This window comes from Pelecanus crispus, chromosome 1, assembly GCF_030463565.1.
Source record: "Pelecanus crispus isolate bPelCri1 chromosome 1, bPelCri1.pri, whole genome shotgun sequence".
Classification (NCBI taxonomy): domain Eukaryota; kingdom Metazoa; phylum Chordata; class Aves; order Pelecaniformes; family Pelecanidae; genus Pelecanus; species Pelecanus crispus.
This window is the reverse complement of record NC_134643.1, coordinates 68022975-68050273: the sequence shown is the minus strand read 5'-3', so window position 1 is coordinate 68050273 and position 27299 is coordinate 68022975. Positions and strand designations below refer to the sequence as shown.

Sequence of the window (27299 nt, the reverse complement as noted above, 5' to 3'; positions counted from 1 at the left end):
TGGCCTGCCTGTTCCACTGGCGGTGCATTGCCTACTCCTGCTGATTTCTGCCTGCCTTTTATTAAAGGGCAGATATAGTCTTTATTTTTCACTTTCATATCAAATACTTTTTCTTCTCCCCACAATATGTTTTGGGACTGTGCGTGGGAATGAACAGAGTTGTGTTCTTGGGAACTAGGGACCTTTCCATTAAGTCTCTCTTTTTGATGCAGCCGGAGGTGTGTTGCTCTGATAGTGGAACACATTCAGGCCCTGTGTGTGAAGTGCTTTTGCTGCCCACAAATGCTGTGTAGTCGCTTGAAGGGATAAAAGTTAATTTAAAGATCCCCCAGCACTTGTGGCTTCATTGTGTTGTGTGTCACCTTGTCTTTGTGTTCTAGCCACTGCTGCATTAAACAGTGGCTGATCATTAACAATCTGATTAGAAGGACTTACAGTAGGGATGGGGAAAAAGCAAGAAGAATAAAAAATATTTTCAGGGTGCCACGTTTTTGGCAGTATAAATAGACAAAGGTTCAGTGAATAAAGGAAGCTCAAAGCTGAAGGCAAATACCTTTTCCACTGACTATTATTATTGAAGTCATGAAGGAAAAAGTAAAGAATGACAGTGCCAGGGTTTGGGGGCAGCAATTTAAATCTCTCTTGAACTCTACAACACAGCTAGATCCTCTGATTATGCTTAGTTCTTTTTTACAATAAAAACTGCATTTATGGAGGCCACATGTGTATACTACAGTACACTATAAAAACAAACAAACAAAAACCAAAACAAGAAAACCCCCCAATATTCTAGCTTGCTAAAGTAGTATGTGGTTCGGCTTTTATCCAAGAAATATAACAAGATGCCTGATACCAGACAGTGCATAAAAAAACCCTATATGAAGTCCCTGTATTGATAAAGCAACTTTAAGGTTAAGTAAAGCTGAGAGCATCTCTTCTTCATTACTGTAGTAAGTTCTTATGCAAAAATCTAATATATGTTCTGGCGGTTCAAAGAACCAGTTCATGAGTGATTGATTATTCTTCTTACTGTTGTTTGCAGTGCCTCCAAAGCCAATTCATCTGCAGAAGGTGTCACCTGTTATATACCAAACCCCTAGGCATAAAGCTTTATCAGATTGGAAACCAAGAATGGAGGAAGAGACACCCACCCCTGTTTCTAGTGTCACAAAGGAAAAGTCCAGTAAAGTGTCAGATCTCATCAATCGTTTTGAGGGAGGCAGGTATGTAACAGAATTTGAATTGGTTTGTAACTCTGTTGTGTGTGGATTATTGGAACTTGAACCTGTGAGGAAGAAAGTTGATACCGAGGTAGTGCTCAAACCGATCGCTTCCAGATGACTTGATGGCAAAACTGCACGTGTTTTGAAATAGTGCAAGCCAATTGTATATTTGGCCTGTACAAGGTGTGCTTTTTCATAAGGTGCTAGTCTTAATTTTTCTTTAAAAAAAAAAAAAACAAAAACCAAACAAACTTACAGAATTTTTAAAACATCCTGAAAAATGTCAGTAATTTGAAATAAGTGCTGATTTTAGAATGAAACGTTGGAGCTAATCTTGAATTCTCTTGTTCTTGCAGGAAAAAACATTTACTTTTATCAGGAAATAGGAAAACCTGAAATCCTGATTTTCCTTTTACACTGACGTAACCTCTTCAGATCATTCACATGAAGAGGGTGAACTGTATCAGTTATTCGTATTGATATGGCATACATTCACTAAACTGTTTGCTTAGTGATTTTCAAACTGTACTTAGTGATTTTGGTGGAATATCTTGATGTTTTTGAGTTTTGATACTGCCTTTTACATGAAACATTTGGAACCATGAGAAACACAAGCCACAGTGAACTCTGCTTTCACAAGTGTTACTTGTGTGTCTTTAATTAGACGTGCATGACAAGCATTATAAGCTCTGAAACAGAAGTTGCGGATGTATCTGGTCTGTATAAAGAGAGCAACCTTCCAGAAAGCCCATGACAGATGAACAGCTCAAGAAACAGTCCAGTGACAGTTGAGCATTGCAAGTTTTGAACATGGCTTTCTTGTGTTTCCTCGGGGTACTGATGTTCTGAAGGAATGCCCCCTACGGGAATGAACGCATGATGTACCACAGAGCATGTCCTGAGGAGCCAGAGTATTAAGACTTTCATTGAAAGAATTCCCCCTCAAGATAGGGAAGATTTAATCCTTTACACAGAAGCAGCTGACCATTGCAAAAGTACATTTGTCTAGTGGAATAGAAATCATTTCAGAGCTTCATCTGCGAGAAACTTCCGTCATTAGGCAGAGACTTAATTGCACTGCTGTCATGACAGCTGCCAAAAGATGGGAAAAAGAAATTCCTGCAGCACTGGAGGTCCTGTGAATTCTTCTAGCTCAGGTCTCCAGTCCTGTTATCACTTTGTTTCCCAGTCATCCTCCAAAGTGTCATCCAAGTCTTTTTAACAGTATCCCTAGAAAAACAATTTTATCCTTTCTGAAAGGAAACTCCTCAGGTTCATCGTGCCCTATGCCAATGAGCCCTACATTTCTACCTCCTAGGTATGCCTGCTGGTTTGTACAAGAACCTGCTGGTTTGTTTTGTAAAGGAAGCTATAAAGAGAGCAATGAAATCTTTCTTATTTGTAGACTTTGAAAAATAAGGGCATTTTTGTTTTGGGGGAGTAGGGAAAGCTGAGTTGCTTTTTGGCCACCAACATTCATTAAGTACACCCAGTAATGTCTGTCCAATGATTAAATTCTACTCAAATCTATGATCTCTGCTTATGAGAAACTTCCATAATTAGCATCCCAAATTCTGAAATATCCTGCTGTGGTTGAGGAAGCAATTCCTGTTTTTCAAATGAGCTCAGCTCACAAAATGTCTTCCGTGAAGATGAAATTCACTTGTAATTATTTGTCTTCAAATGACTAGGTAGCATGTTCATGAACTGCAAACTGTGATTGTCAATTCTGATAACATATTTTCATTAGTCTCTACAGACCACAAACATGTAAGCATGGCAAAAAGTTAATGCTGTGTGCATGAAATTGAAAAATGTAAATTAATTCTATCTTGGAGTTAAGCTTATTTTTTAAAAAAGGCATAATCTTTACACAACTAAAGGAAAACTAATTTAAATTTTTTTGTTAGGTGATAGAAAAAGATGAAGATAGTGTAAGATATTTTTTGAGTTCTGTGTATGAAAGTGCAGAATATGCTTACAATATTTGTGTAAACTGTCCTATAAATAAATAATAAACAGACAATCTATAAGCAATCTTCATCTTTCCAGAAGATTAATTGTCCATACGAGGAACAATGTGTTAGAAGACAGTCATGATATAATTTTGCAAGTTGAATATGGCTTGTTAAATGTACTTCAGACAAAAATGTATACATTTTATTTTGGTTCTGATTTTTTTTTTTAAACTATAATGAAGCCAAGCACTTTTACAGAGTAGGCTAACATTCATATTAGTCTAAATTTCAAAATCTCAAAAATAAAACAGAGAAAGAGATAGCGAAAGGTACAAACAAGGGATAACATGTTTTAAGTGGAGAGAAAATTTGGAGGGAAAAAACCTTCAGAAAAGATGCAGCATGATGAAAGGACACTGTTAAATAAGGAAACTGAGGGAAGAAATGGGATAAGAATTTTCAGCTCCTCCTGCAATATGCTGAACTAAGGAAAGCATTGCTAAATGTTCTTGGGCGTTATTCATGCATTTTGTATAATTCAAGGGCAATTCAGGAAGAGGCTGCTTGTGAGTTTAAGCATTGGGCTGGGACTTGGGAGACCCTGCATCTTTCTCCATTTCTGCCAATAATCTTCTGGGACACTTTAGGCAAGTTGCTTCATGTATTAGTGCCTCGGTTCCCTTATCTGTTACATGTAGCTAATTATACTGACTTCCATTTTACAAATGAGATTCAAGACACATGAGGACTTAATGAATCAATATGGATGGCACTCTGTTTCCAGTAAGAAATGCATGTTTGTGTGTGTTTTAATGGAATAATGCAGTTCAAGTCTTGATAGCCTGAACTTCCTAATATTAACACAGGAAAAAATTGTTTGGGAGGAATTGGTTATAAGGTGCAACCCTCCTACTCCCTGCACCAGGGATTTGCTATAACGCCATGTTTAACTTTTCTCTCATCTATGTTTTCTTTCTTTGGTGCTTTTAGCCCATTAAATCCTAGTGATTTGAAGAAAGATTCCTCTGTTCTCCACATTTCTAAATCTCAAGGAAGATATGGGTCAACACCATCACCTCAGCCAAAATTCCTCTCCCAGCACCCACTGCAAAAACAGGGAAACAGTAATACCGACAAAACTCAGGTTGCACAGCTACACACAGCCAACGGAGTGGTAGCGCAAGACCAGACGGAAGATGAGGACGGGAGATTACCTGATCATGGCTCCACTATGTCCACCCCTGTTTCGGATAATACCATCAACAGCAGCTTGATAAATGGAGAAAGAGAAAGTACTTCTAGAGAGTCATTGCAAAGTATGACTTCTTGTGAAGGACAGATGCTTAACAGCTGCTACAGGACTCCAAGCAGTGATACACTGCTCCCATCTGAAAATGAAACTCTAGGAATTAATACTAACGTGAAGGAAGACCCAACTGAGGAAATCAATAAGCAAGATCAACCTGTAGAAACAAAGGTAAAAAGAGAAACTGTTTCATTCTTGCTATAGTACTACTTTTGTGTATTTTCTCTAGGTTTTTATTTGCAAAAATAAGAGTAGGTCAGAAAGTTGAAAATCTTCTGGTTATTTTTCCTCTGAAAAAACAATTAAAAAAATTTTTGCTTTCCTTTTCCCCGCCTGTTTTCCTTTTCCCCCATTAGCTATCTGAGGTTTAAAAAAAAGTGAAATTGAAATATGTGTACATGTTTAGCACTGTGCTTCACCTGTGCCAGACTACCAGAGACACATGTTAGTGGTGTATATAAAATAAAATTCCACACGTAGTAAACTGCAGTGACAGGGCTTCACGCAGAACTGTCATGTGAATCCTTAACTTGGATGCAGTTGTCAAGTCAAAGCTGGAAAGGCAGTGGCAGTCTGCTAGCTATCAGATAGATGCAGGGTTCAGAGTATACTAAATATATGCCTCGTTAACAAGGAGAACTTATACTGTGATGAATTTGAGCTTCCTCGTAGAGAAGGTTTAAATAATTAAGGAAAATAAGTGGGTGGAAGAAAATCTGTCTTGGGAAAATTAACTGCTGAAGAATTGTGCATATTTCTGCTTCTAAAAATTTGATTATGCAGTTTGCCTTCTTGTACTGAAGCACTGATGGCCCGTGAACATCATTAACAGTTCTGGTCCAGCCGTGCTATGTGTGAGTCATGGCATAGGGGGCTGGACTGGACCCTCCCAGCCTTCCTCTTCACCACAGAGCCAAACAGCTGAGCGCTGATAAAGCCCTTCACTGCTTGTCAGGAGTACACCTGCATCAGTTAACTACAGCCCTCTCCATGCCCTTGAGTTTGGTTAGCTAGGGGTCGTATAGATACATGCTTGAGGGTAAATTCTGTGTGGAGGAAAGGTGGGTCTCAAATTCTTGTGTGTTGCAGGATAAAATATCCTAGGTAAAGACAAGAAAGTGCTGGGGTGTGGGGGTTTTCTTGTTTGTTTTGGGTGTTGTTTTTGCCAGTAATGAATGAACGTGACGATCCCCGTCTAAACATAAGCCTGGTCATGGTCCAAAGCACCTTTAACCTGCCACGCCTCTCATTATGTTTCTATCTCCTGTTTGGTAATGCCTGTTTCCCCTCTCTGTGCCAATAAAGTGTGGAATGCTCTGTGGGCAACGATATTAAGCTTGAATCCAAGTCACACAGTAAGGTGCTGGCAGCATTTTCAGGAAAAAGCAGAAATGGGAGGCAGTCCTGTTGTAAAGTTCAGGAAGGAACTGGGCAAATGCTAATGGCAGCAATCTCATCAAAATCTGTCTTTGAGCTGCTGGGACTAACACGTGTGATCTGTCCTATACAGTCCAAGAGTCAAATTGTGAGGTGTAGAGTAACTGTTACTAGGTGTATTGTTTGCTGGTGCTTACCCTTCAGAGTAAAAAAAACAAACCAAACCCATGCAGGATGACTCTTAAGTCAGCATCGGTGGAGAACTGAATCTGTGAAAACTGAATTGGATCACAGCAGCACTTCCTGAGGTACCAGCTTGCTTGTGATACAAACACATCCCCGTTATTCTAGTGAGAGTAAGAAGCATGTCTACCACAGACTGACCTAAGGGCCACACTTGACAAAATCAAACACTGATTTACTTTGAATTAATGCAAACTATAGATTGAGATCAGTCCTGTGGAGCCCTAAGTAGCTGCTGCTGTGCTGTCTGGAATAGGGGGAGGGTGATGAGGAACAGGAGAGGTCTGGTAGAGCTTTAAGCTGTTTCTCTGTCCAAGCAGGCACTGGGAAGAAGTAAGAGCATTTAGACAGTCTGTGATTTTGCTAAGCACCCACTTAGTCAGTAAAGAATCTTAAAACTGGGATGCAGTCCAGTTGAAGTTGCACTGCACTGACTAACAGCACTCTTCTGCCCTTTTTAATTAAGCAAGTGTAGGTACAATTGAGTAAAAGCAATAGGAGCAGATGCATGTGAGTCATAGACAAACTTTAAATTATGCATCTGATACTTTGCATCAGTATCAAAATATATGTATCTTCTTTGTCTCTTGCGTGCCATATTTCCTAATTCAGGGAAGAGAAGAAAGTGGTGCTACCTCTTTGTAAATGCATACGTGTACAGCAGAAGTAAATTAAGTCCGCTTCTGGAAAGGGTGAATTAAATTGGAGAATGGTGCAAAAACAGAGCAGAAATTACTTTTTGGACTTGGAAAAGAAAGCTTATTTTGAAATAGTGTTGCTCTTAGAATTATTTTTTTTCCCCTTATCACTGTAGATCTGACTAAAGTAAGATTCTTGCCAAGTTCTGGAAAAGTTTTCCCCAAATGACCAGAGTGTGCTTTGTTTCTTATATTTACTGAATAAGTTTGAAAGTCACAAACCACAGGTATCACAAGCAAAAAGACAATTAAAAGTGAAAAGCTTCCTGCCTTGCAGCAGAAGCACCTTCTGTCATAAAATTTGGTCTGCCTAAAACGTGGAGGCTGAATAGTACAAGAACATCCCAATCAATTAACTTCCTGAATAACATCTTGTGAGAAATCTGCTGCTAGAGCTAACTGAAGACAAGAAGACAAATGCTTTGGTATTTGTTGTGAGACGGGTAGGAAATAGGCATATAGACTGCATGCATGCCACAGATGGAGAACAATCCATTACGCATCTTTATTAAAGTCCTTACTTGATGTCTCCTTCTAATGGCAGTGTTGGGGACTCTGGTGTTTCAAACGCAAAACCTGGTGGAGATCTTATATTTCTACATGTAAGGTGAAGTTTTGATTAGATAGGGTGAAACTTTGTTGCTATGTTAACTTTCTGCCAAGAAATGTTTTACTGTTGCAACACTAGAAAGGTTCTACCAGCTTCTTCCTGGCTGTACAATTTATGGTAGTCTGTAGCAACAGTAAATCATGAACAAAGATGTGTATTTAGTACCCAATATAAATTCATAAATCCTCTTGAGAAGAATCGCTTCTTTAGGTATACCAGGATCTTTACTGCTTTTCTTGGTTGCTGCGGAAGAAACTCACCCATTATTTGTGCAATGGACTGTTGTATAGAGTTAATATGCCAGAAGGTGATGGTAGCATTCAGGATTTTCATTGCAGGTCTTGCAAAATTTAGTGCTTTCCTTGATTTTGGAAACTGAGGACTCAGGAAATTAAAGGAAATCTTAAATTCTCCTGGAAATTTAAATTTATATTCCCAATACTTAGGGAAGAAACTTTTGGATCATGAAGCAGGTATGACACGAATGGTTTTAGAAAAGAAAAACCCACTCTGTTACTTTAGACCAAACTCAGCATTACAAACAAACAAGCACAACATAGATTGAATTATATGTGTTTATACTCTACGTCCCTCACCCTGTCTGTGTTGCTTAATATATTACTGCAAAGCCCTTGGGCAAGGGCTATGCCTAAATAGGATTGAATCATAACAGCATCACTGTCATGTTGGTAGGTATAGCCTTCTTGATAGGAGATGGCTCCTGTTTGGTTTGGATAATAAGTTATGGCTCTATTGGGATTTAGGTTTATGTAAAGCCTGCTTTAAATTAGCATAATTTTTGGAAGTTTAGGATAATGGAAAAACAGTGTTAGGAAATATGAACACAGATGCAAAAAGTTCATGCTCTCAGCAGCATTTTTCATACCTCTTCTTAATCTCAGAGTTCAGGAACAATTTAGGTAAAAATTACTTGCTTTTATTTCTCAAGCATCCATAGCAATGTAATGATTCTAAGTATGTGCAACTTTGTACTAAAGAATATATAACTAGGTCCAGGTGAAATACTTACTGTAAGTAAGAGATACAAGTTTGCAGTCCTGCCTGATGCACCTACTGCTATCTCACACTTCTGATATTTTGATCAGCAGTTGAAATCCTGCACCTCTTATGTGAACATTCTCTATATACCACACTTACAATTTCTGTTTGTTTTTATACGTTGAGTTGCCATGTGTTATGGATTGTCACAGAAGTTTGAAATGTTCCCTGAAATCATTGAGAAGTTGTGCTTGAAGTGATAGAGTATGTGTCCAGGCGTACCCTGTAGTAAATTTTTGTCTTGGTATTTTTTGTTAACTGCAAAGAACCCAATATAAATACTGCTGTACTAAAAGCATAAAGAAATCATAGGAGATAAATATAAAACTTCTCCAGAAAAAAATATGTCCATTTCTTTCATTTCTGTTATCTTATTACCCTACTTGTGAAGAGAGATGTGTCCATTTATGGTTAAAAAAATAATGCTTAACTTGTAACTTAAAAGAGAATTCAAATTCCATTTTACTCTTAATTGTTAGATTTGCTATTGTAGTTCTTTAGGGAAGCATTGAAGTTCTCAGAAGTTGAATACTAACTTAATGTTGTCCATGGTTTTTAAAGTTTGGGTTTTTTTTTTTTTTTTTTCTTTTAAGGATTTTCCCCCATTGTCTCTACAAGGCTTTTCAAGGTGTTTTGTTGAACTGCTCTAATAACAAATGGCTCCATGTGATTCTCACAGTCACAAAACATCATTCAGGATTTATTTCCAAATTATGTTGTAAGAGTTGCTTCCTGCTACTTGGAATAGCCAAATTCGGGTCTGCAGAACCTGAGCCCCTTCTTGGGGTCTGCCTGCCCTGAGCCCATAGCTTGGCCACTCCCTGCATGCCTGCTCCAAGGAAAGGTGGGTGGGCAGCTGGGGCTAGAGGTGGAGCGTGGCGTGGTGTGTGCCATGGAGGAGCTGGGATGGCTGCAAATGAGTTCTCTGAGAGCAGGAAATTTGGCTTACGCTAGCTGCAGCACTGGCTTCACGCAGTGATGAGTCTTTCCACCAAATGTGTAGCATGGTGCTGCCAGGACCCATGCGCCCACCCATGCATCTGGTTCACCTCTTGTGCTCAGGACAAGTGGCTGCCACTTCCATCAAGAAAAGCTCCACAGGAGATGGATGCCATGACTAGCAAAATAGTCTGTGACCTGTTGTTTCCAACAGGAGAGAAGCTAGAGTGACCTCATGGAAACCAGGTGTTTTTCTTTGTATGGGATGCTAGATAATACATTGAAGTGGGAGAATGAGTAGGAAGGAGGATGGAGATAGTAATAGAAAACACAGCTGGGAGTTCATGTAACGTGGGCAAATATTGAGATGGTGAGATGGGAAACCGAGGACTTCCCTAAAAGAAAACTAGCAATACAGTTTTGTGGTGTTATTGCACTGATCTAACCCTGTAGATCGGTGTTCTTATGCTGGAATAGGTACATGCCACTGTGATTAAAAGATAGTTCATCTGTGGTGTGTATTTTTTCCCACATAGAAGATTCCTGAGTCAGGCAGCGTGATTGATGTGGAAAGGAGACTGATGTTCAAGAATTAGGAAGATGTGTAAGGTTGATATTGAGACGATGGGAAAGCTGGGGTCAGAGTATAGTGGGAGGGAGAGTAAGAAGGATTTGCCCTGACTCAGGAGCGAGGATTTTTCTGAATTGCTCATTGTGCGTGATATTTTCGAGTCTGCTATGCATGATTGTCCCTCTCTTAAGTAGTTCAAGTAATTTTCTGAAAACTGTGAATTGGTTCTGTAGCCTTTCTTCAGGGAGAAAGTGGGGTTTTGAGGAGAGGAAAAAAAAAATGCCGAGGAATCAGTAGCCTCCATGGTTTTGCGCCTCAAGTCCACATGTGAGATCCGTTGTAAATGGCTGCACTAAATAGCATGCTGTAGCTGTGATAGCTAATCCTTCAGCTCCCTGCAATGTCTATTGACAGCACTTAAAATGCTGTTCTGTAGGTTACTGTGGTTGCTATGCTGATTTAAACAGATTTAATGAACAGCTTTGAAATCACTATTGAAAGCCTGTATTTAGGGAGGAGGCTTGCCGTGTAGCAGTGTGGCTGTTAACACTGCAGATTAGAATTGAAATGTATTCAAATTTGGAATACTTATTGAATACTGAAATGGGGAAAAAAGCCACTGAAGTCCTTTAAATGACAAGACTGTACTTTAGCGTTCAGTATTCTGCAAACTCTCTTTATAAATGTACTTGTAAATGTTTATCGTACTCTTGTGGAAGGTAGTGTGCGGTTTGGAATTGGAAATAACTCTTTCAAGCTCTCCTTTTTATTTTTTTTATGAAGACTTTCTATGGTTTGTCTAGAAAATTACCGCTTTCCCATAAGTGCCGTGATAAGACTGCCATTTACTTAGGAAAGGCTCAGATGTCATTAGATGTGAACACTTTTCAGTGCTAGCACTAGATCTGGAAGAAAAATCTTGTAGTGGAAGTGTAATTTTGTTGAACCTGACACTTGTGGCCATGAGGCATTTCCCTCATGTTTTAATGTTTTAGAAGGCTGTTCTTCCATTGTTTGTTTTGAAGTAAGTTCTCATACCAACTCAAATTTTATATTCTAACCTATTTAGTTTAATATTGAAATTTGAATGAATGTTTTAAGTTTCCTTTCAGCAGAAGAATCAAAAATATATTTTGTGGAATGAAAGACTTTAAAGTGAAAGCTTCCCTTAAGATGCAAAAGTGAATTCCATAAAGACCTAGCGAAGGAGCCCTCTAATTGCAGTCAACAATTAATCAGCAATGAGTGCACGGATGAACATAAAACATTTTGTACGGTATTTTTCAATAATTCTGTTGTGCAAAGAACATGCAGTTCAAATAACTTTTGAAACGGGGGTGGGGGCGAACACCGACTAATCCCATCTGTTCCCTCTTACTCTGCAAATCAGTTCTTCCAGCTCTGAAAGGTCAGTGGTACTCAATTACCAGGATGTAAGCTGATCTGTTAAGTAGGGAGTTGGTACTTTGGCAAAGATTCCCATACAAACTGAGAAATACTAAATGTTTTAGGCTTTGAGATTTACTCAGCAGTTTGATTTTTATCCTCCTCTGACTTTTGTATTTGTTGATTATACCACAGGAAAGTTTGTATTTTCCAAACTGGGGTGACTATTACTAAATGTGAAACTTAGATTCCAGTTGCGTTTTGGACTGTAATGTAATCATATGTCTTTTCAACGCTTTTTTTAGTATTAAATTATGTTTTCTCCAGTATCCTAAGAGTTCTTATTTTTCTCCAGGAGACAGATGAACAGAAACGGCATAAAATTGCCAGTGAACTTCTGCAAACAGAAAAAGCCTACGTTAGCCGACTTGACCTCCTAGATGGGGTACATTTTTCTTTAATTTATTTTTATTTTCTTGCCTTGAATTCACTTGAATGGCTATGCATAAGTGTGTATATAAATTATATTAAAAGGTGGTATGTTTTTCACATTTTGCTGGCTTTTTCAGTCAGACAGTTGCAGTTGCCACATGACTTTGCCTGCATTTCTGTTCTAAGAACATTAGATTTTTAAAAGTGTTAGAATTTTGTGGATATGAATGCAATAGGTTCTCTGTGCGTAAACATTCCAATAAGCAACAGTAGTGCAAACCTCATACTAGTAGCCCTTCTAACAAAGGGGATGGATAATGTTATGCTCGCTCATTTCTTGGCTTTTGGTGACACAGAGAAGAAGGGTATCATTTTACAATACTGAAATTGCCTGCCTACTAGAAAATTACTAAATCTTTCAGATCTTTGAGACACCTGAACAGAATTTTTCTTTAGTGTCAAAAAACCTAGGAAGATGCCCATTCTAAACTGTGTATGCCCTATTTTCCCCACTGTGTGTTTAGACTAAATCCTATTGAACAGAAATTACTCTTCTCAAACTGATTATTTGTTAAATGTGGAAGTCCATAGCTCTTGAGTATTTTCCTTTTTAAGCCTTGTTTACTTTCTCACATAACACCTACATCCATTTTACCAGGATACCTATAGCTATGCATTGCCTTACTCCATGATATTTTTCTCAGACATCTCTGTTTAAGTTTCTCAGGTCTAACTCATAAGTCTTGTATGCAGAGTTGAGGAAAAAGTAAACTTTTATCAGTAAACTGATATAATAATTGTTCAGACTGGTTGGGGATCTAAGTAATCATCCTCAGGAAAGTGGGTGCACCTTGGTGACCCGCATTGGGACAGGTATGATGTATGTTTTAAAAGACAAATAATTGCAAAAAAAAAAACCAAAACCAACTTTGATTCAGAGAAGTTTAAAAATAAAAAAGGAAAATGTTTACTTAGTTCATAGGGTTTTTTTTCTGATGGGTAATGTACAATTATTTTCCTTGGTGCAATCATAAGTGCATTACTCTTATGTCCATTTTCCAAATATTAACTGGACAGAGTTCTGAAAAATGACTTTCAAGCACAGCTGCTCAACTGCTGCTAATGAGAGGAAAGCAGAAGACTGTGAATGGACTGTTACGTTTCTAAACTTGGTTAAAAAGTGACATAACCTTTATAATCTTAGAAGTAACTTGTCAAAATTAACTGACTGTCCTCTCAGAGATGCAGCAAAGTGAGCATGTTTTAAAGTATATGTAAAAGTATATGTTTTTTTTCTTTTTAAGACACCTTTGCTGTCTCAGTTGGGATTATTAAAGTTCCTGTCTTCAGACTCTTTTCCTTTTTCTCAAGCCCTTTCCCAAACTTCTGAAGCCCTTTCTAGGGAGAAACAGTCTGTTCAAGTATGGGAGAGGGAGACAGAAGGACCATAGCTCCCCATAAGCACTGTTTTATATAATGTGCACGCTAAGAGCTGCACATGTGTCTAGCCATTTTGTAGCTGCATCTAGTCAGGTAGAGCCCACTGATGGGGAAAGACAGTTTGTTGGGGTTTTTTTTGTTTTTGTTTTTTTTAAAGAGACTACAGTAGAGTCCAGTCTGAAACGTGGGCCCCTTTTGTGCTTTAAATGGAATGTTGGGACCGCTCATAGTGTGCCAACTACTTTGATTTCAAAAGGGTAAGGGGATACAGCATACAAGGAGAGTGGTTAGGCTAATGGTGATCAGACATCATACTAACTGAAGAGAAAGCAAGAGTGGAAAATACGACTGGAAGACTAGGAAAGCTGGGATGATGTAGCTGTTAAAACAGACAGGATGCCTGGAGTCGATCCAAAATGGCACTACTTCAGTTTGGCTTTCTATGTCTGCTCCGCCTGCAGCGCTTTCCTGGCTCACAAGAAAAAAAGTGGGGCATAAGGGGGGGGACAAGCTTTTAACTTCTGGTGAGGGAAAGACAATAAATGAGTTTGTCATTACCTGTCTGTATTATTGAAATATTAATCTTACCTCAGTTGGAGTAGGAGGGGTGGATAGGTGGTCTTCCATTGATTAAAGATAATGGGCTGATAGGTTTGGGGTTGTTCTTCTGTATTGCAGGTATTCTATTCCAGACTCCTTGAAGAAGCCAACAGAGGTTCATTTCCAGCTGAAGTAATTAACAAAATCTTTTCTAATATTTCATCGATAAATGCCTTCCACAGTAAATTCTTACTTCCAGAACTTGAGAAAAGAATGCAAGAATGGTAAGAGACAATTCACTGGTTAATATACTACTGAAACTGTTTTCATTGGATCTGACTCAGTAGAGTCAGACGAGACGTCATTTGCTCAAAATAAAGGACATGTATCTTGCTGAAGCTGGTGAGGTTCCTTATAATTAAATGCCTTGCTGAATTAGGGATTCAGGCTGAAATTATGTGCTACCTGATGAATTCATTGCACAGAATACAAAATTGAGATAAATAGCATGTATGTGTTTTGTGCTACCTGTGTAACACAGTAACCTTTGTCATTATTGGTTGCTGTAATAAAGTGGGATATGTTTTTGTTTTTCTGTGGTTTGGTTTTCTGTTTGAAATCCACATCCAGGTCAGGAATGTTTTGGGGATATTTTTTCCTCAGCTCTTCTTGATAGGAGCAAGCAAGAAGGATAGCTGAGGTGTAAATATACTCTGTAATGATCATGTACTATTGTAGTATCTTTCTCCTGCTTTGGTGTACACTATTCTGGAGATATTAAAATATAGCCATGTATTGTTGGTCTCATGTAATTGTCAGGGAAAAAAAAAAAAAGTCCCAAACCATTGCTGCTTCCCTAACTTTTTTGGGAAAAGGGGACACCTCTTTAAAAAACAAACAAACAAACAAAAACACCTCCACCCCCCAAGAAAACCCTCACCCAATAAAAATTTATGAATATTGTTTCATCCAGTTGTTTGTTGTTTCACCTCAGCACCTGTTTGGTTGCTGTATTCTGTTTACCTGGGGTTTGTCATGAAGAATTCTAGTGTTTGTCCAGGTATCATTTCCCGTTACAGTTTCATATAACACCTTAATTGTCAAAAATCACACTAAAAAAAAAAAAAGAAATAATGTATTCTTGTGACTTATATGAAAAAAATCTCAGACCACATGGTGGTGTTTTAGACAACAAGCTATATATCTCCTGACTATGTAAGATGATTCCCCTTTAAAATGATGATACTTTAAAATAGAATAGTTACCATGCACAAACACATGGTAGCCCTGTATAGTCTGTAATGCAAGAAAGTAAATAAGACCTAAGCGTCATGGAATGGAGCAAAGTTTGCACCTTAACTTATGTTCCTTGCAGAATGACTGTGTAAGATAAATCCACCCTTTTTTTCTGATCAATTGAAAAAAATCTGATAGGAAATATGAGTGCCTGGATTAAAATAGAGCACATACTCATGAGAAATGGAGTTTAACTTAGTCCAATGATGTTTAAAAAGCAGCTTACACTACATTATGTCAGTGCTGCATATATTTGAAATGAAATTTGTGATGTGCTCTTAAAATTTTGCTCTAGACACTTTGTACAGCACAGATGAGTTGCTCTACCTATGTATTTGCAAAATGCTAAATTGCACACTAATAATATGTATATAATTACATAGTTTCAAAGGTTAAAAAGTACTTTTGCAGATGAGCTTTGACTATTAGTGCAAAACTAATAAATTGCATCATAAGGATATTATCTTTCCCACATTGCTTGGAAACAACCTCTGTGCTGTACTTGAGACAGCCTATTTAAATGTCCTTAAAACATTATGCTTTTGGGAGGAGTCAGAAGAAAGGCTGCAGCTGAAGAGAACCATTTCTGATCGTTGCTGAAAGAAAAATCTGGGGTAATTTTCTATCCCCATCACCAGTCTCTGAAATTGTCTGGCATAAGAGCTTCTGCCAGATAAAGAGTTCACTTTCCTCAGCAGTTCCCTTAATCAGACATAGAGAATACTTAAGTATGTTCTATCAGTAGGTTCATGCACTTCCATTGTTCTTTAGCTTCCAGTAAAAGTAGCTGGATAAATATTTCTGACACTTTCCCTGAGTTGTGGTTTGTTTGGAAAACTTAAGGTAAAAATATATAGTTTGGCAACTGAGAAAGCCGATCAGAAACAGATTCTTTCTTAGAAGAAAAGGTAGTGTCAATCTAAGCTCATCGGGTGAAAATGAAATTGGTAGTTGCATTTTGAATAAGTTGAGCAACAGCTGGAGCTGAATATCAGTTTTACAACATATGGCTTGAAAACACTGGAAATAGCTTTGTTGCAATACGTTTCCCATGAAAAGAGCATAACATTTATTTGATCCCACATCAAATAAAATACCTATCTAACTCTGTCTTTTGTACCTGAGGATGACCAATAGCAGATACCTTGGGAAGAATATAAGGGCACAATGTGATAGCCTTAGGAGGCGGGAGGGGGTTGTTGAAGAAATTATTTCATTCTTTCAACCTGAAGTTTTGGAGTCTGTGGCAATTACAGAGCTGACCTACTCATATGATTTGTTTTGCTTTGAAACTGCAACTTTCAATTTTGTTGGATGTCTGTTAGCTTGTATACTGGAAGAGAAAGCAGCTGTTCTATAGTCACCTTTGCTGTGCTGTGATTTTACAGACATTTGCTTAATTTTCTTGTAGCCATGATGGTTTTAAATGAGATGGGACAAATCATGATTAGCAAGTCAGCTATTTCATGTTTGAATGTTTAGAATGCAGATGTGAAAACCGTCGTGGTCTGATAACACAAAAATACGGAGTGTTTCTGTACCTACGTTATAAAGCGAAGTCCTATTTCTTGACCCACGTAATGATGCTCTCTGTTGTCTGTCAATAGTGCAGTGCTGATTTGAGTCCATGGTAATAGTTCCGTTTCTGCTCTGTCTATCCAAGAGAACATTAACTGTCCTGGACCTGACAGCATTTAGTAGAACTTAATATTTTGGCTCATGGTGTGTAGTGTTTGAATATGAGATGAACTAGTCATCTATACTTGCAAGTTCATCAAGGGAAGACGCTGTTGTGAGAAGGTTCTGCTTTCTGAGACTTCCCGTGTCTGTCCTAATCTTCTGGAGCATTTTGTGTGACGTGGACCTTGTCTTTCTTACCCCAAATAATGATGAATTTGTGCTTTTACAGCCTCAGAGTCTTTGGACGTATAACGGCCTTGCATGAAAAGTAGTTTTGAAAATCTCAAATCTTCAGAGGCAGTGAAATTGCAGTGCTCTGTGTAAATGAGCAGCCATAGGTATCCAAAAAGCAGGCATAGCAAACTGTTCTCAATTCTTGGTTTACAAAAGTTTTGAGATTTTCTTTTAATGTATGTCTGGTAATAGTTGTGAAACAGTTAAGTATTCTTTTTTTTTTGTTGTTGTGCCTATTTCTTCAGATACAATGGATTGCCATGGTCTTTTCTGCTTTAAGGTTTTTTTAATTGCAAAATTTTATAATTACTTATCTGTTAAATTTATCAGAAAAATTTCATGTCTGTGGGGTTTTTTCTGGTGACCTTCAGAAATGTATTCACATTTTCTTCGGTTCTGTTGGAATTGGCATGATTTATATTTTGTTTTCAGTTAAAAAAATACGCTGCTACATTGCAATAAAATGACAATCCAGGGAAATAGCATTCAGTGACTCAAAGGAGTGGGTTTTTGTTTTAAATTGCTAGCTTGCCTTTGAAAGCGTATGTGTCTGCTTGCATGTAGAGTGGTTGAACAGATATGTGAAGCTAATTAAGGGTGGAGAGCCTTGGTGATTTCAGAGACCAACTTCCCACTCTGTCTTGTCCACTTCTCTAGTTGCCAGGCCCAGCAGTAGCTCAGATCTCTGCCAGGTTGTACACAGGTACCTTCTGGGCGCACCCCTGCCCCACCCTGCCGAGGGAGCTGGAGCAGCCTTTGCCACTCCTGGCATTATTTGCTATTCAGATAACATTTCCTTTCTGCACAGCTTTTCTCTTGGAGAAGTGGTGTGTTGGAGTAGACTGCTGGAGTAATTGTAGTAGATTGCTTCACTTTAGACCACTACCACAACAGTGGTTTCAGACTTTCAGAAATCCAGAGGTACTGAGTTTCTGAATCTGTCCTTGAAAATGAACTGTGAAGCGTGTTCCGTATTGTAGTTCTGGGAGATGCATGTGTGCCATTCCACTTTCTTTGTGTTCATCAAGAGTGCAGCTTCTCTCTGCCTCTCCATCAGTTTCTTCACTACTCTGTTTTATTTGAAGATGCTGTCAATAATTGGGAAAGATGTGGGAAAGTTGTCACAAAAGACTGGAATCCAAGGGATTCTCTCTAATTCATAGGTTTTAGATAAATAATGACTTAAAATTTGTCAATAGATGTACTTATATAAGGTACAGAAGTGCAGCTGTACAGTATGGATTTATTCCTCAATCAAAACCATGTTAGATATTTAGAGGGTAGAGTATGCTCAAAAGAAGATAATGTAGTTTTAAGGAACTGCAAATAAAATAAATTAGGTCATGTTTTGTAAACAAAGCCTTTCAAGTTTTTCATTATAGGTAGCTTTTCTCTCTTTAGTGCTCTACGTGACCTATCATGCTTATACATGATCAAAGAGGATACAAACAATCTTTCCATGTTAACCCAGGTCAGTTTTAATGGTTATGCTGGAACCTCTGTATGAGGCGATCCAAAACAGAAGGATTCTCTGTTAAACGCTTGAAACGGTTTTATAAGCTTGTGTGACTTTTTTTCTTTCCTGTTTGCTCTGAGATTCCACCCTCTTACTTTGCAGGACTACCACCCCCAGAATTGGAGATATTCTGCAAAAGTTAGCTCCTTTCCTCAAGATGTATGGAGAGTACGTGAAGAATTTTGATAACGCAATGGAATTGGTGAAAACGTGGACTGAACGGTCACCTCAATTCAAATTCATTATTCAAGACATTCAGGTAATGGGGAGAATAATGTAGATCTCCAAGTAATACGAGCATATATAAAAACATAGATTTGTGGTTGAAAAAAGGATTAAAGAGAAAATTAAATACCAAGTCCCTTAGAGTGAAGAGTGGTTGTTTTTGTCCACTTCACACCGCGTTCTGTTTCTTCTCCTTCTCCCTTCACATGTGCACAAATACCCACATAAATCCAGCCTTTCCAGTGCAACATAGAGGACCAAAGTATGAAGACTGAAACACGAGAAGACAAAAAAATACAACGTTTTGTTGTAGATACCAAAAGTAAATACTGTTTTAAGATAAAGTGACCTATCAATGCAAATATAGATCCTTGCACTGAATCTGTAAGTATTCCGTTGGCTCACACCAGTGCTGTTACACAGAGCACTATGCTTTGGAAGTAAGTATATAATCCTAAATGCTGAGCCACAAAAGGTAAAGAAAGCTTGACAGTTAAGCAATGCACCATTCTTTTCCAAGGTGTGTTTTATACCCTCTAGTGCTCCCTGTAGGTTTCTGTGTGAATTGGCAGGTATGTGTCTTCCTACTGCAGACTGAACAGCTAGAAATAAGATAAGGTATTCCTACTTAAATTTTACTGCTGTATAGAGTCTTATGATTCTAAGCCAGGGAAGACAGCTATGTGTATTTTAACGTAATCTTTTAATTATATCTAAGATTACAGAAATGAATATACATCTTAAACACAACTGAGAGGTTTTATATTATAAATGAAACTCAAAGAATTACTCCCCTCTCAGATAGATAAATGAGCTATAAAGGTATATTTTAAGAGTTGTTTTCTAATACGTGGCCATGAACTGTTCTTATTAATTAAGTTGTAATTCTTTTGTCTGAGTTATTACAAAACAAAGTTAAAATACACTAGAGTTTGGGAGCTTTTTTGGTAGGACTTTTATTTATGAATTCTACTGGATACTTGGAAAACTCTTTTTACAATTATTTTTAGGAAAGAATTTCTAATTATTTGGTTAGATGAAGTAGTTCTATTTTCTTTCAGAAGCTCTATCATGCATGTTTCAAAATACATTATTTCTGTTTTATCAGTCATAACTTTTATTTTACTATATGCTAATAACATTTTTGCCTGCTACATTGAAATACGTTTACAATTTTTTAGAAGGAGAAAGTGTGTGGAAATTTGACATTGCAACATCACATGCTAGAACCAGTACAACGCATTCCACGCTACGAGATGCTTCTAAAAGACTACCTAAGGAAACTGCCTCAGGATTCCCTAGACTGGAAAGATGCTGAAAGTAAATATCTTCTAGCCATTAAAAGAGCTCTAATAAGATATTAGTAAGAGGATACTGTAAACTAAGGATATTTTCAGGAAAAATAAAGTGAAGAAGCAAAGTTCCTTAGAAAAGAATGATAGAAAAAAATCTGTTTGAATAGTGGATAAAGTTAATATAAAAACTGTAAAGCCTTTAGCCTTCTCCTCCTGGAGTACATAAGTTTTGCTTTAGTTTTGGAACAGCGCACAGGTTTTTGTTTGTTTGCTTTGTGGATGGTTGGGGGTTGTGGTGGGGTTTTGGGTTTGGGTTTTTTTTTTTTTTGTCAGCATTTTTGTTTGCTTCATGCACATTTGGAAGTTTGGAATCTATGTCTCTTGTAAAAAAGTGGAGTTACTGTATTTTTAAGCTCCTGTAGGGAAAAAGAACAGCCCATTTTAAAACTGATTCCTCTCTGTATTGACACAAGAACAGTTGAAGCTATTTCCACAGATTGTTCAAAATTACTTGCCAGATAATTTTCTGGAATATTTCATTCTTAGTACCATTCCTGTAAATATTTGTAATGTGAGCTGTTTCAACTAAAAAACATAGTATGACATTCTGGACTACTTTGAGAAAAGAGGAGAAAGAACCATGACTGTTCATGTCACAAAAAATTCTAAGTGCTGAAGCTCTAAAGTAATCTGCAATACTCTTCTGATCTTTCCAGATTATAATTTCTTTTTGCTAGCTGACTTTCTTGTGCCTTCCACTTTACCTTGGTTAGTTTTTAATGATAATTTAAGAAATTTATTGTAGTGTTGTAATTTAGACAAAAATTACAAACTTTTTGTAGAATTGTGTAGAATGATCCATTTTTCTTCTATGTAATATATAAATAAGTAAAAGTGCAGGGTTTTGGTTTTACTTTTTTCTTTTTCTTCTGTCTAGAATCCCTGGAAATTATATCCACTGCAGCAAGTCACTCTAATAGTGCAATAAGAAAAATGGTAAATGATCCTTGTTTCCTTGTTCATTTTTTTTTATATATTATATTTGAGTACTTGGTGAAGCTAGGAGTGTGAATTGCAAATCTTCCCTAAAATGGCAAAAATGGGTTTCCTGGGTCCAAGTGATTGCTCCTGCTTAATGTATTTATACAGCTCCTGGGCATGGTTGACAAAATTTGGCATTGCACCTAATTCTCTCGAATGGAAAACAGGACAGACTAGGCTATTCTCCTGGCTCAAATAGCTGACCCTATGTTGGACTCTTAACCTTGTTTCATCTGTTTCTGTCACTGGAAAGATAATGTTTGTAAAGAGTAGTTACTGTTTTGCTAACATATTAGGCTGGCATGATAAGGTGCTTCATTAAGTATGTGAGATACTTTCGACAAAAAATAACACAGGTTGTACGGATCACTGCATTTTTAAAATTACCATGGAGATAACATTTCTAAAAGTACTTGTTACTGTATCAAGTCTGTTAATCAATCTGCATGGCTGACCATACATACCAGGCATATATCTATGTTTTTCAAAGTTAACATTATCTGGACTTACACAAGTTCCCATCATTTCATGTAAACACGCTTAAAGATCTATGCTTTTAATTAATAAGTTTTATAACTGTGTTTTCACTGTAAAGGAGAACCTAAAGAAATTGTTAGAGATATATGAGATGCTGGGAGAAGAGGAAGACATTGTGAACCCTTCAAATGAACTGATAAAAGAAGGACAGATCCTTAAACTCGCTGCTCGCAATACATCTGCTCAAGAACGGTATCTTTTCTTAGTAAGTATGGTGGCCTGTGTTTGCAGGAGTGGCTGTATACCTTCTAGACTTGAAAGAACTACCAGAGAGAGGGAAGTCCTCTCTAGTTGATGTCAGTGCCTTTCCACTAGTGATTTTAGAGCATGAGTAAACCTTGTACTGCTTACAGAAAGGCTTGAAAACGCCATTTAGAACAGAATGCATGGTTTTAAATAAATGGAACCAGTGTCCAGCAACTCACTTCTAAATAAGTGGCTGCTGATTATACATGCAGGTCCTAGAGCACGAGAACTTTGACATTCTCATGAAACTGAAATGTAAAAGCTTAGGATTTTAGTCCTGATAGATTATGTGTGTTGAGGTCCCAGTAAGTCTCATGGTCCTGTGGGAGCTTGTTATTGTGGCAGGTCATCCTCTTGTCAGGTGCCTGTGTCCTGTCTTGGAACTAACAAACTACAATCATGCTCCCTTACAACTCCCTTGGAAAAAGTTTGATGTAGTTCATTGCTTCCCATGCATTAAAAATTGCTAATACATTTTTCCTTATGGGCCTCTGGCATTACATGTCTTCTGGTTAATAAAGACTAGTAACGGGTTGTTGAGGTTGTTGATAAACTCCTGTTTATCTGTGCTTCAAACAAAAGGAGAAACCATTGAATAGTAAGACCAAAAGGGGCTAGACAGCTGATTGAAATGATATGCGCTTCATATGAGAGGTGACAAGTTCAAATGTGCTCTACCTGTAATACAGACTAGACAACAGGCTAGACAGGATTTCTATGAAATATGACTTAACTGAAGCAAGTTTCTCATTTTAATAATTAATTGTGAGAAAATGTGAGGGGGGAAAATGTGCGGAAAATTAAACACTATAGATCTATAACTGCTTCTAGGCTGGGACTTTAGACATTTAAACATTATTAAAAGTTCCAACCTTTAATAAAGGAATATATCTTTGTCCTACTCGTGTATTTTTTTTTTTCCACTGTGATATTGAGGGTTTCAGTGAAGAAAAACTGTTAAGACAGAAATGCTCTTCTATCATGGAGAAAAGACAAATAATGTCCTGAAATAATATTAGTTACAACTTCTACAAAACCAAATGTTTTTGGTACAGGGTAAATATAAATGTATACACTGAAGAAAAGAGTTCTTGCTCCACAGTTTAGAGTAGTTTTTGTAGAATTGGGGCTTAAGAATGTTTTTTTTTTTTTTTTTCTAACAGAAGGTTTACAATGGTATAAAATACCTAGTCTGAGTATAGTTGGTAATAAATGCTGTGAAGGTTGCTGCATATACAGAGCAATTATTCTTACATCCACTGAAGCTGTCCGTTAATCTTATTTCTAAACAAATAAGAAAATGGAGTTGTCTTGTGTGAGAGTTTTGGTCGTCTTGTATACCAACTGAGCAGGAAAGAACCTGCTTTCTCACCCACTGAGTCCAGCTTTGCAATATTGTCTCACATCTCTGTATCCATGTTTTTGTTAATGCAAAGCCATGTGGTGTGGTGTTTTTTTTCCCCCCCCAGTTTAACAATATGTTGCTCTACTGCGTCCCCAAATTCAGCTTGGTAGGATCAAAATTCTCAGTTCGAACCAGAGTTGGCATAGATGGTATGAAGATTATAGAAACTCATAATGAAGAATATCCACACACTTTTCAAGTGTCTGGAAAAGAGCGAACACTGGAGTTGCAGGCCAGGTAAGCAAAGTCTTTTTATCTAATTTTTTGAGGATTACATACATACACACAAAAGACTGGACTGCTAGATTTGGAGAAAGATGCAGTGGGCTTCATCTTAATATCAGTGTTTTGAAAATAGCCTAGGCTGCCAAAAACATAAATTACCAATCCAAGAATGTCTTGGAATAGAAGATGCATCTACAATATATAGTGCATTGCCTTACCTTGCAGAAGTACCTAAGATAGCTGTGAAGGGGCTGGCTGGAAAATTGAAAGCAGTGTACCTAACTGATACAAAGGCAATCTGTCAGACAAGTGTTTTGGGACACTATGTTAATCTGTGGGCAGTGCTGCTGCCTTTGGTACATGAGCCACCTTGGTAAAAATGGGTCTGTTCACCTCAGGGCATGTCCACCCAACAAAACTCCACCCTGGTGGGGTTATGTCCACAGAACATAGTTTTCTACAGTGGTAGATGGGCACCTGCTTTCCTGCATTCCTCAAGCCTGTTTCCAGTCTACTTGTTTTCCTCCGGTCCCAGGTATCAACCTCACCCTGGAAGGCAAGTTCTCCTTTTAGTTCTTGGGTCCTTTTCCTCCAGTTGCGCTCTTCTGATGGGCACTTTTCTGCTTTCCTTATCAGTCCGCCTATCCTCCTCTTGCTGGGTTGCTCCTTTTTGCATTGCCTACACTAAACCTTCCCTGTCCAGACTGCCCCACTTCAAATAAAGTAGGGTGTTCCACCTCTCCTTTTGGACCCACTTAAAGATCCTGTTCTTAGCAGTCAGGATTTCATTGCAGAGAGGCAAGGATTACATAAGCAGGAGGATGTCCATGGTGGATACAGTTCTGTGTTAACACCATGTGTTTGGGGACAAACCATAGCTTGCTAGCAAATGAGGTTGCAAGGTACTTTCCTTTATGGAAAAAAAACCTTGTAATATTTAATGAGAGTAACAGCAGTGAATACAGAAATATAACAGCATATAGAAATTTACCTACGCTATCACTGAATTTGAAATTAAATATAAACTTGAAAAATGACAGGAAAAAGCTTTCCACTAAGCTCTGCAAGACTTCTGGGGCATGTTTTTGGCTATCAATCACACCTACTGTAAACTGCTGTATGATGCCTTGCTGAGTATTTGGCAAGTTGTTATACCATATGTCCTTCTCAATGGTGAAAGATGGCATCTTGCTCTACTGTTTTTGAAGTACTTTTTAATTGGAAGTAAAATGCTGCAATAAAGTAAGTTTATTTTGTCAGCTTTCCCCAATTATCAGTAATTAAGTTTATTGCATTAGTTTATTTTAAGTATGAGAAGAACACATTTTCACATTTTGTTTTGTTTTACGAACATTTTTAGAATGCATTGTCTGTACAAAATTGTGAGGGAGTAAGTACCAAATGAGATCTTACTCAGTTATATTAAAATATGCATACATTAATTGAGATTATTCTATGTACCCTATACCTTAATGTCCTTGATTCATGAGCTTGTATTAACAGTGTTGTAATGTTTAGTTTACCCTTGGGTTTTTCTTTATGGGTAGGCTTCTATTTATTTATTTATTTTTCAGAATACCATTCTGAGTACATTGTCAATCACTGGTTTTAAACAGCCGGTAGATTTTTTTTTTTTTTTTTTTTGAGAGGTTGCTCATCTGGTACTTCATTTAATAGCTCAGCTTTTGTTTTTTAATGTAAACAGGTAGGGAGAATTATTTTAGCCGTTTAGACAGGTTTCTTCTGCCTCATGCAGGTGGTAGGTGGGAAGGGGAAGCACTTGTTTAGTATTCTGCTTGCTTAAAAGTTTACTAATACTGCAAAACATTTGAGGAGCCATTTTTATTGAGATGCTGTAAAAGCTCTCTTTCACATCCTTCATAGCAATCTACAGAAAAATAAAATTTTGCATGGCTGATATTGGATGGCTACAGAAGGTTTGTTTTCCACGTCAAGGAGGAAGCCACTTTTGAAGAGCCAGATATACTGTGGTGCTAATTCTCATCTTTCTGACTTAAAGTTTGAAGATAAACTGTATGCATTACCAGCACTGGCCAGTAGTTTCTAGTAGTAGTATTACTTGTGATATAAAGTGTTTTTTCAAAGACTTGAATGTCAGAGTCCTGCTTTTTAAAGACAAAGCTGTCATACAAGATCAGATTTGAATATGCTTCCTCTCTCATCTCTGTCTTGTCTGTATATCTCATCTGTACTTGCTCTTAAGGCATCTGTATCTGCCCTAATGCACAGAAGGGAAATTCCTGCTGTTTGGTTTATATTATTAAAGCAGAGTTTTCCTTTTGTTTTAGTTGGATACTCTTCTTGCTACTATACACAAGTTTAAATAACAGCAGCAAAAAAAAGTGTTAAGGAAATTACTTTGGGGAGGGAGGAAGATTTAAGAGATACCCAGGAGAAATGTGTGTTAACATGTGAATTTAGCAGTGCATGAAATGAGAGGAGAAAAAAAATACCTACACCTAAATTTAGCATTGTCCTCTTTTCCTCTCTATCCTGTTCTCAAAAAAAAAAAAAAAAAAGTCTAACAATGCAAATACTATTACTGCTTTTAAATGCATTTATGTTTATCTTTCAACTTGAATTCGCTGCTTAGTTGTTGCTAACTTGTGAAGCCTGAAGTCATACTGTTGTTTTCTGGGTTTTTTTTTGTTTGGTTGGTTGGGTTTGATTTGATTTTTTTTTTTAAGTTGGACAGTTAACAATTAGTATTGTTTTAATTTAAATTCCTGAGAATTACTTCAGAGCTTGGCTTTTGTAAGAAGTTGTTGATAGTGAGATAATGTTTCCTGCACTAGTTTTGGACTAATGTGTCAAATATTTCTTTTAGTTCTGAACAAGATAAGGAAGAATGGATAAAGGTAAATTCATCTACATTCTTTATTTTCTAAATGCTTTTTCACTGAAGCAATCAATATTTTCAGGCTCTAGCTTCTCTCTGCTAATCAATAAATAGTCAGAATGCAGAGAGTCCATTTTAGTACAATATGTTTGAGGAATTTCTCCATTGTTTCCTTAGGCGCTTCAGAATACTATAGAAGCTTTTCAACAGAGGAATGAAACTTTCAGAAACGCTATTGCTAAAGAATATGAAGACATGCCTGTTGAGGTTTCTGTAAGTTGCTGTTATTCCTTTGTAACCTTCTTAGTACCCATTTTGTTCTTCAATGACTGGAAAAAGTTTGGCAGAAACTTTGTTTTCAAGCTCATCATTCTTATAACAGAAGAATTAGAAAGTAGTCATCTTGTTCGTAATTGTTTTTCTTCATAATGCCAAATCTCATAAACAAGCCTCTTTTTTTTTTTTTTTTTTCTTGAAATGCATAACAGATTACCCTTTCAGTGATGCATAATGATTTTTGACTGGGTTCTTTGTTATTTCTTGTATATAGATTTCAAAATGAACGTTGAGCTGTGTTTTGCCATTTCCTTTCCAGAGGAAGAGAATAATTATTTTCTCTATTTAACGCACTGTGCAACTTTTTATACTGGCTTTTTTTATCCTCCCCCTGCCCCCCTTCAGAATGCTGAGCTTGGGAAGAGAGCACCGAGGTGGATACGAGACAACGAAGTAACCATGTGCATGAAATGCAAGGAGCCCTTTAACGCACTGACAAGGAGAAGGCACCACTGCCGAGCATGTGGACACGTAAGTGCAAAACCCTAGCTGCTGTAGCTGGTGAGCAGGTTTGGGAACAGGTCTAAGCACCTACTTCTGGTGGCTGCTTGTTATGCATCTTGTTATGCTGCTGAGTTGGTTGCTGTGCTTGTGGCTGCAAGCAGAAGCTGTGTATAGCAT

General features: G+C 37.5%; 1 protein-coding gene across 2 annotated transcripts in view; it reads left to right on the top strand.

Moving 5' to 3' along the window:
- Nucleotides 1-1116: 1116 nt before the first annotated feature.
- FGD4 (FYVE, RhoGEF and PH domain containing 4) overlaps nucleotides 1117-27299 on the top strand; it is a 31884-nt gene continuing 5701 nt past the window's right edge. The window contains exons 1-12 of one of the 2 annotated variants that reach the window (XM_009493607.2): nucleotides 1117-1223; nucleotides 4172-4658; nucleotides 11726-11815; nucleotides 13921-14066; nucleotides 18611-18767; nucleotides 19915-20053; nucleotides 20966-21024; nucleotides 21665-21811; nucleotides 23322-23494; nucleotides 26331-26361; nucleotides 26520-26615; nucleotides 27024-27149. In XM_009493607.2, the coding sequence (XP_009491882.2) occupies nucleotides 1132-1223; nucleotides 4172-4658; nucleotides 11726-11815; nucleotides 13921-14066; nucleotides 18611-18767; nucleotides 19915-20053; nucleotides 20966-21024; nucleotides 21665-21811; nucleotides 23322-23494; nucleotides 26331-26361; nucleotides 26520-26615; nucleotides 27024-27149 (1743 nt within the window). In that variant the 5' untranslated portion in view covers nucleotides 1117-1131. The remainder of the gene's footprint in view (nucleotides 1224-4171; nucleotides 4659-11725; nucleotides 11816-13920; nucleotides 14067-18610; nucleotides 18768-19914; nucleotides 20054-20965; nucleotides 21025-21664; nucleotides 21812-23321; nucleotides 23495-26330; nucleotides 26362-26519; nucleotides 26616-27023; nucleotides 27150-27299) is intronic. The other variant, XM_075715470.1, reaches the window with a different exon arrangement.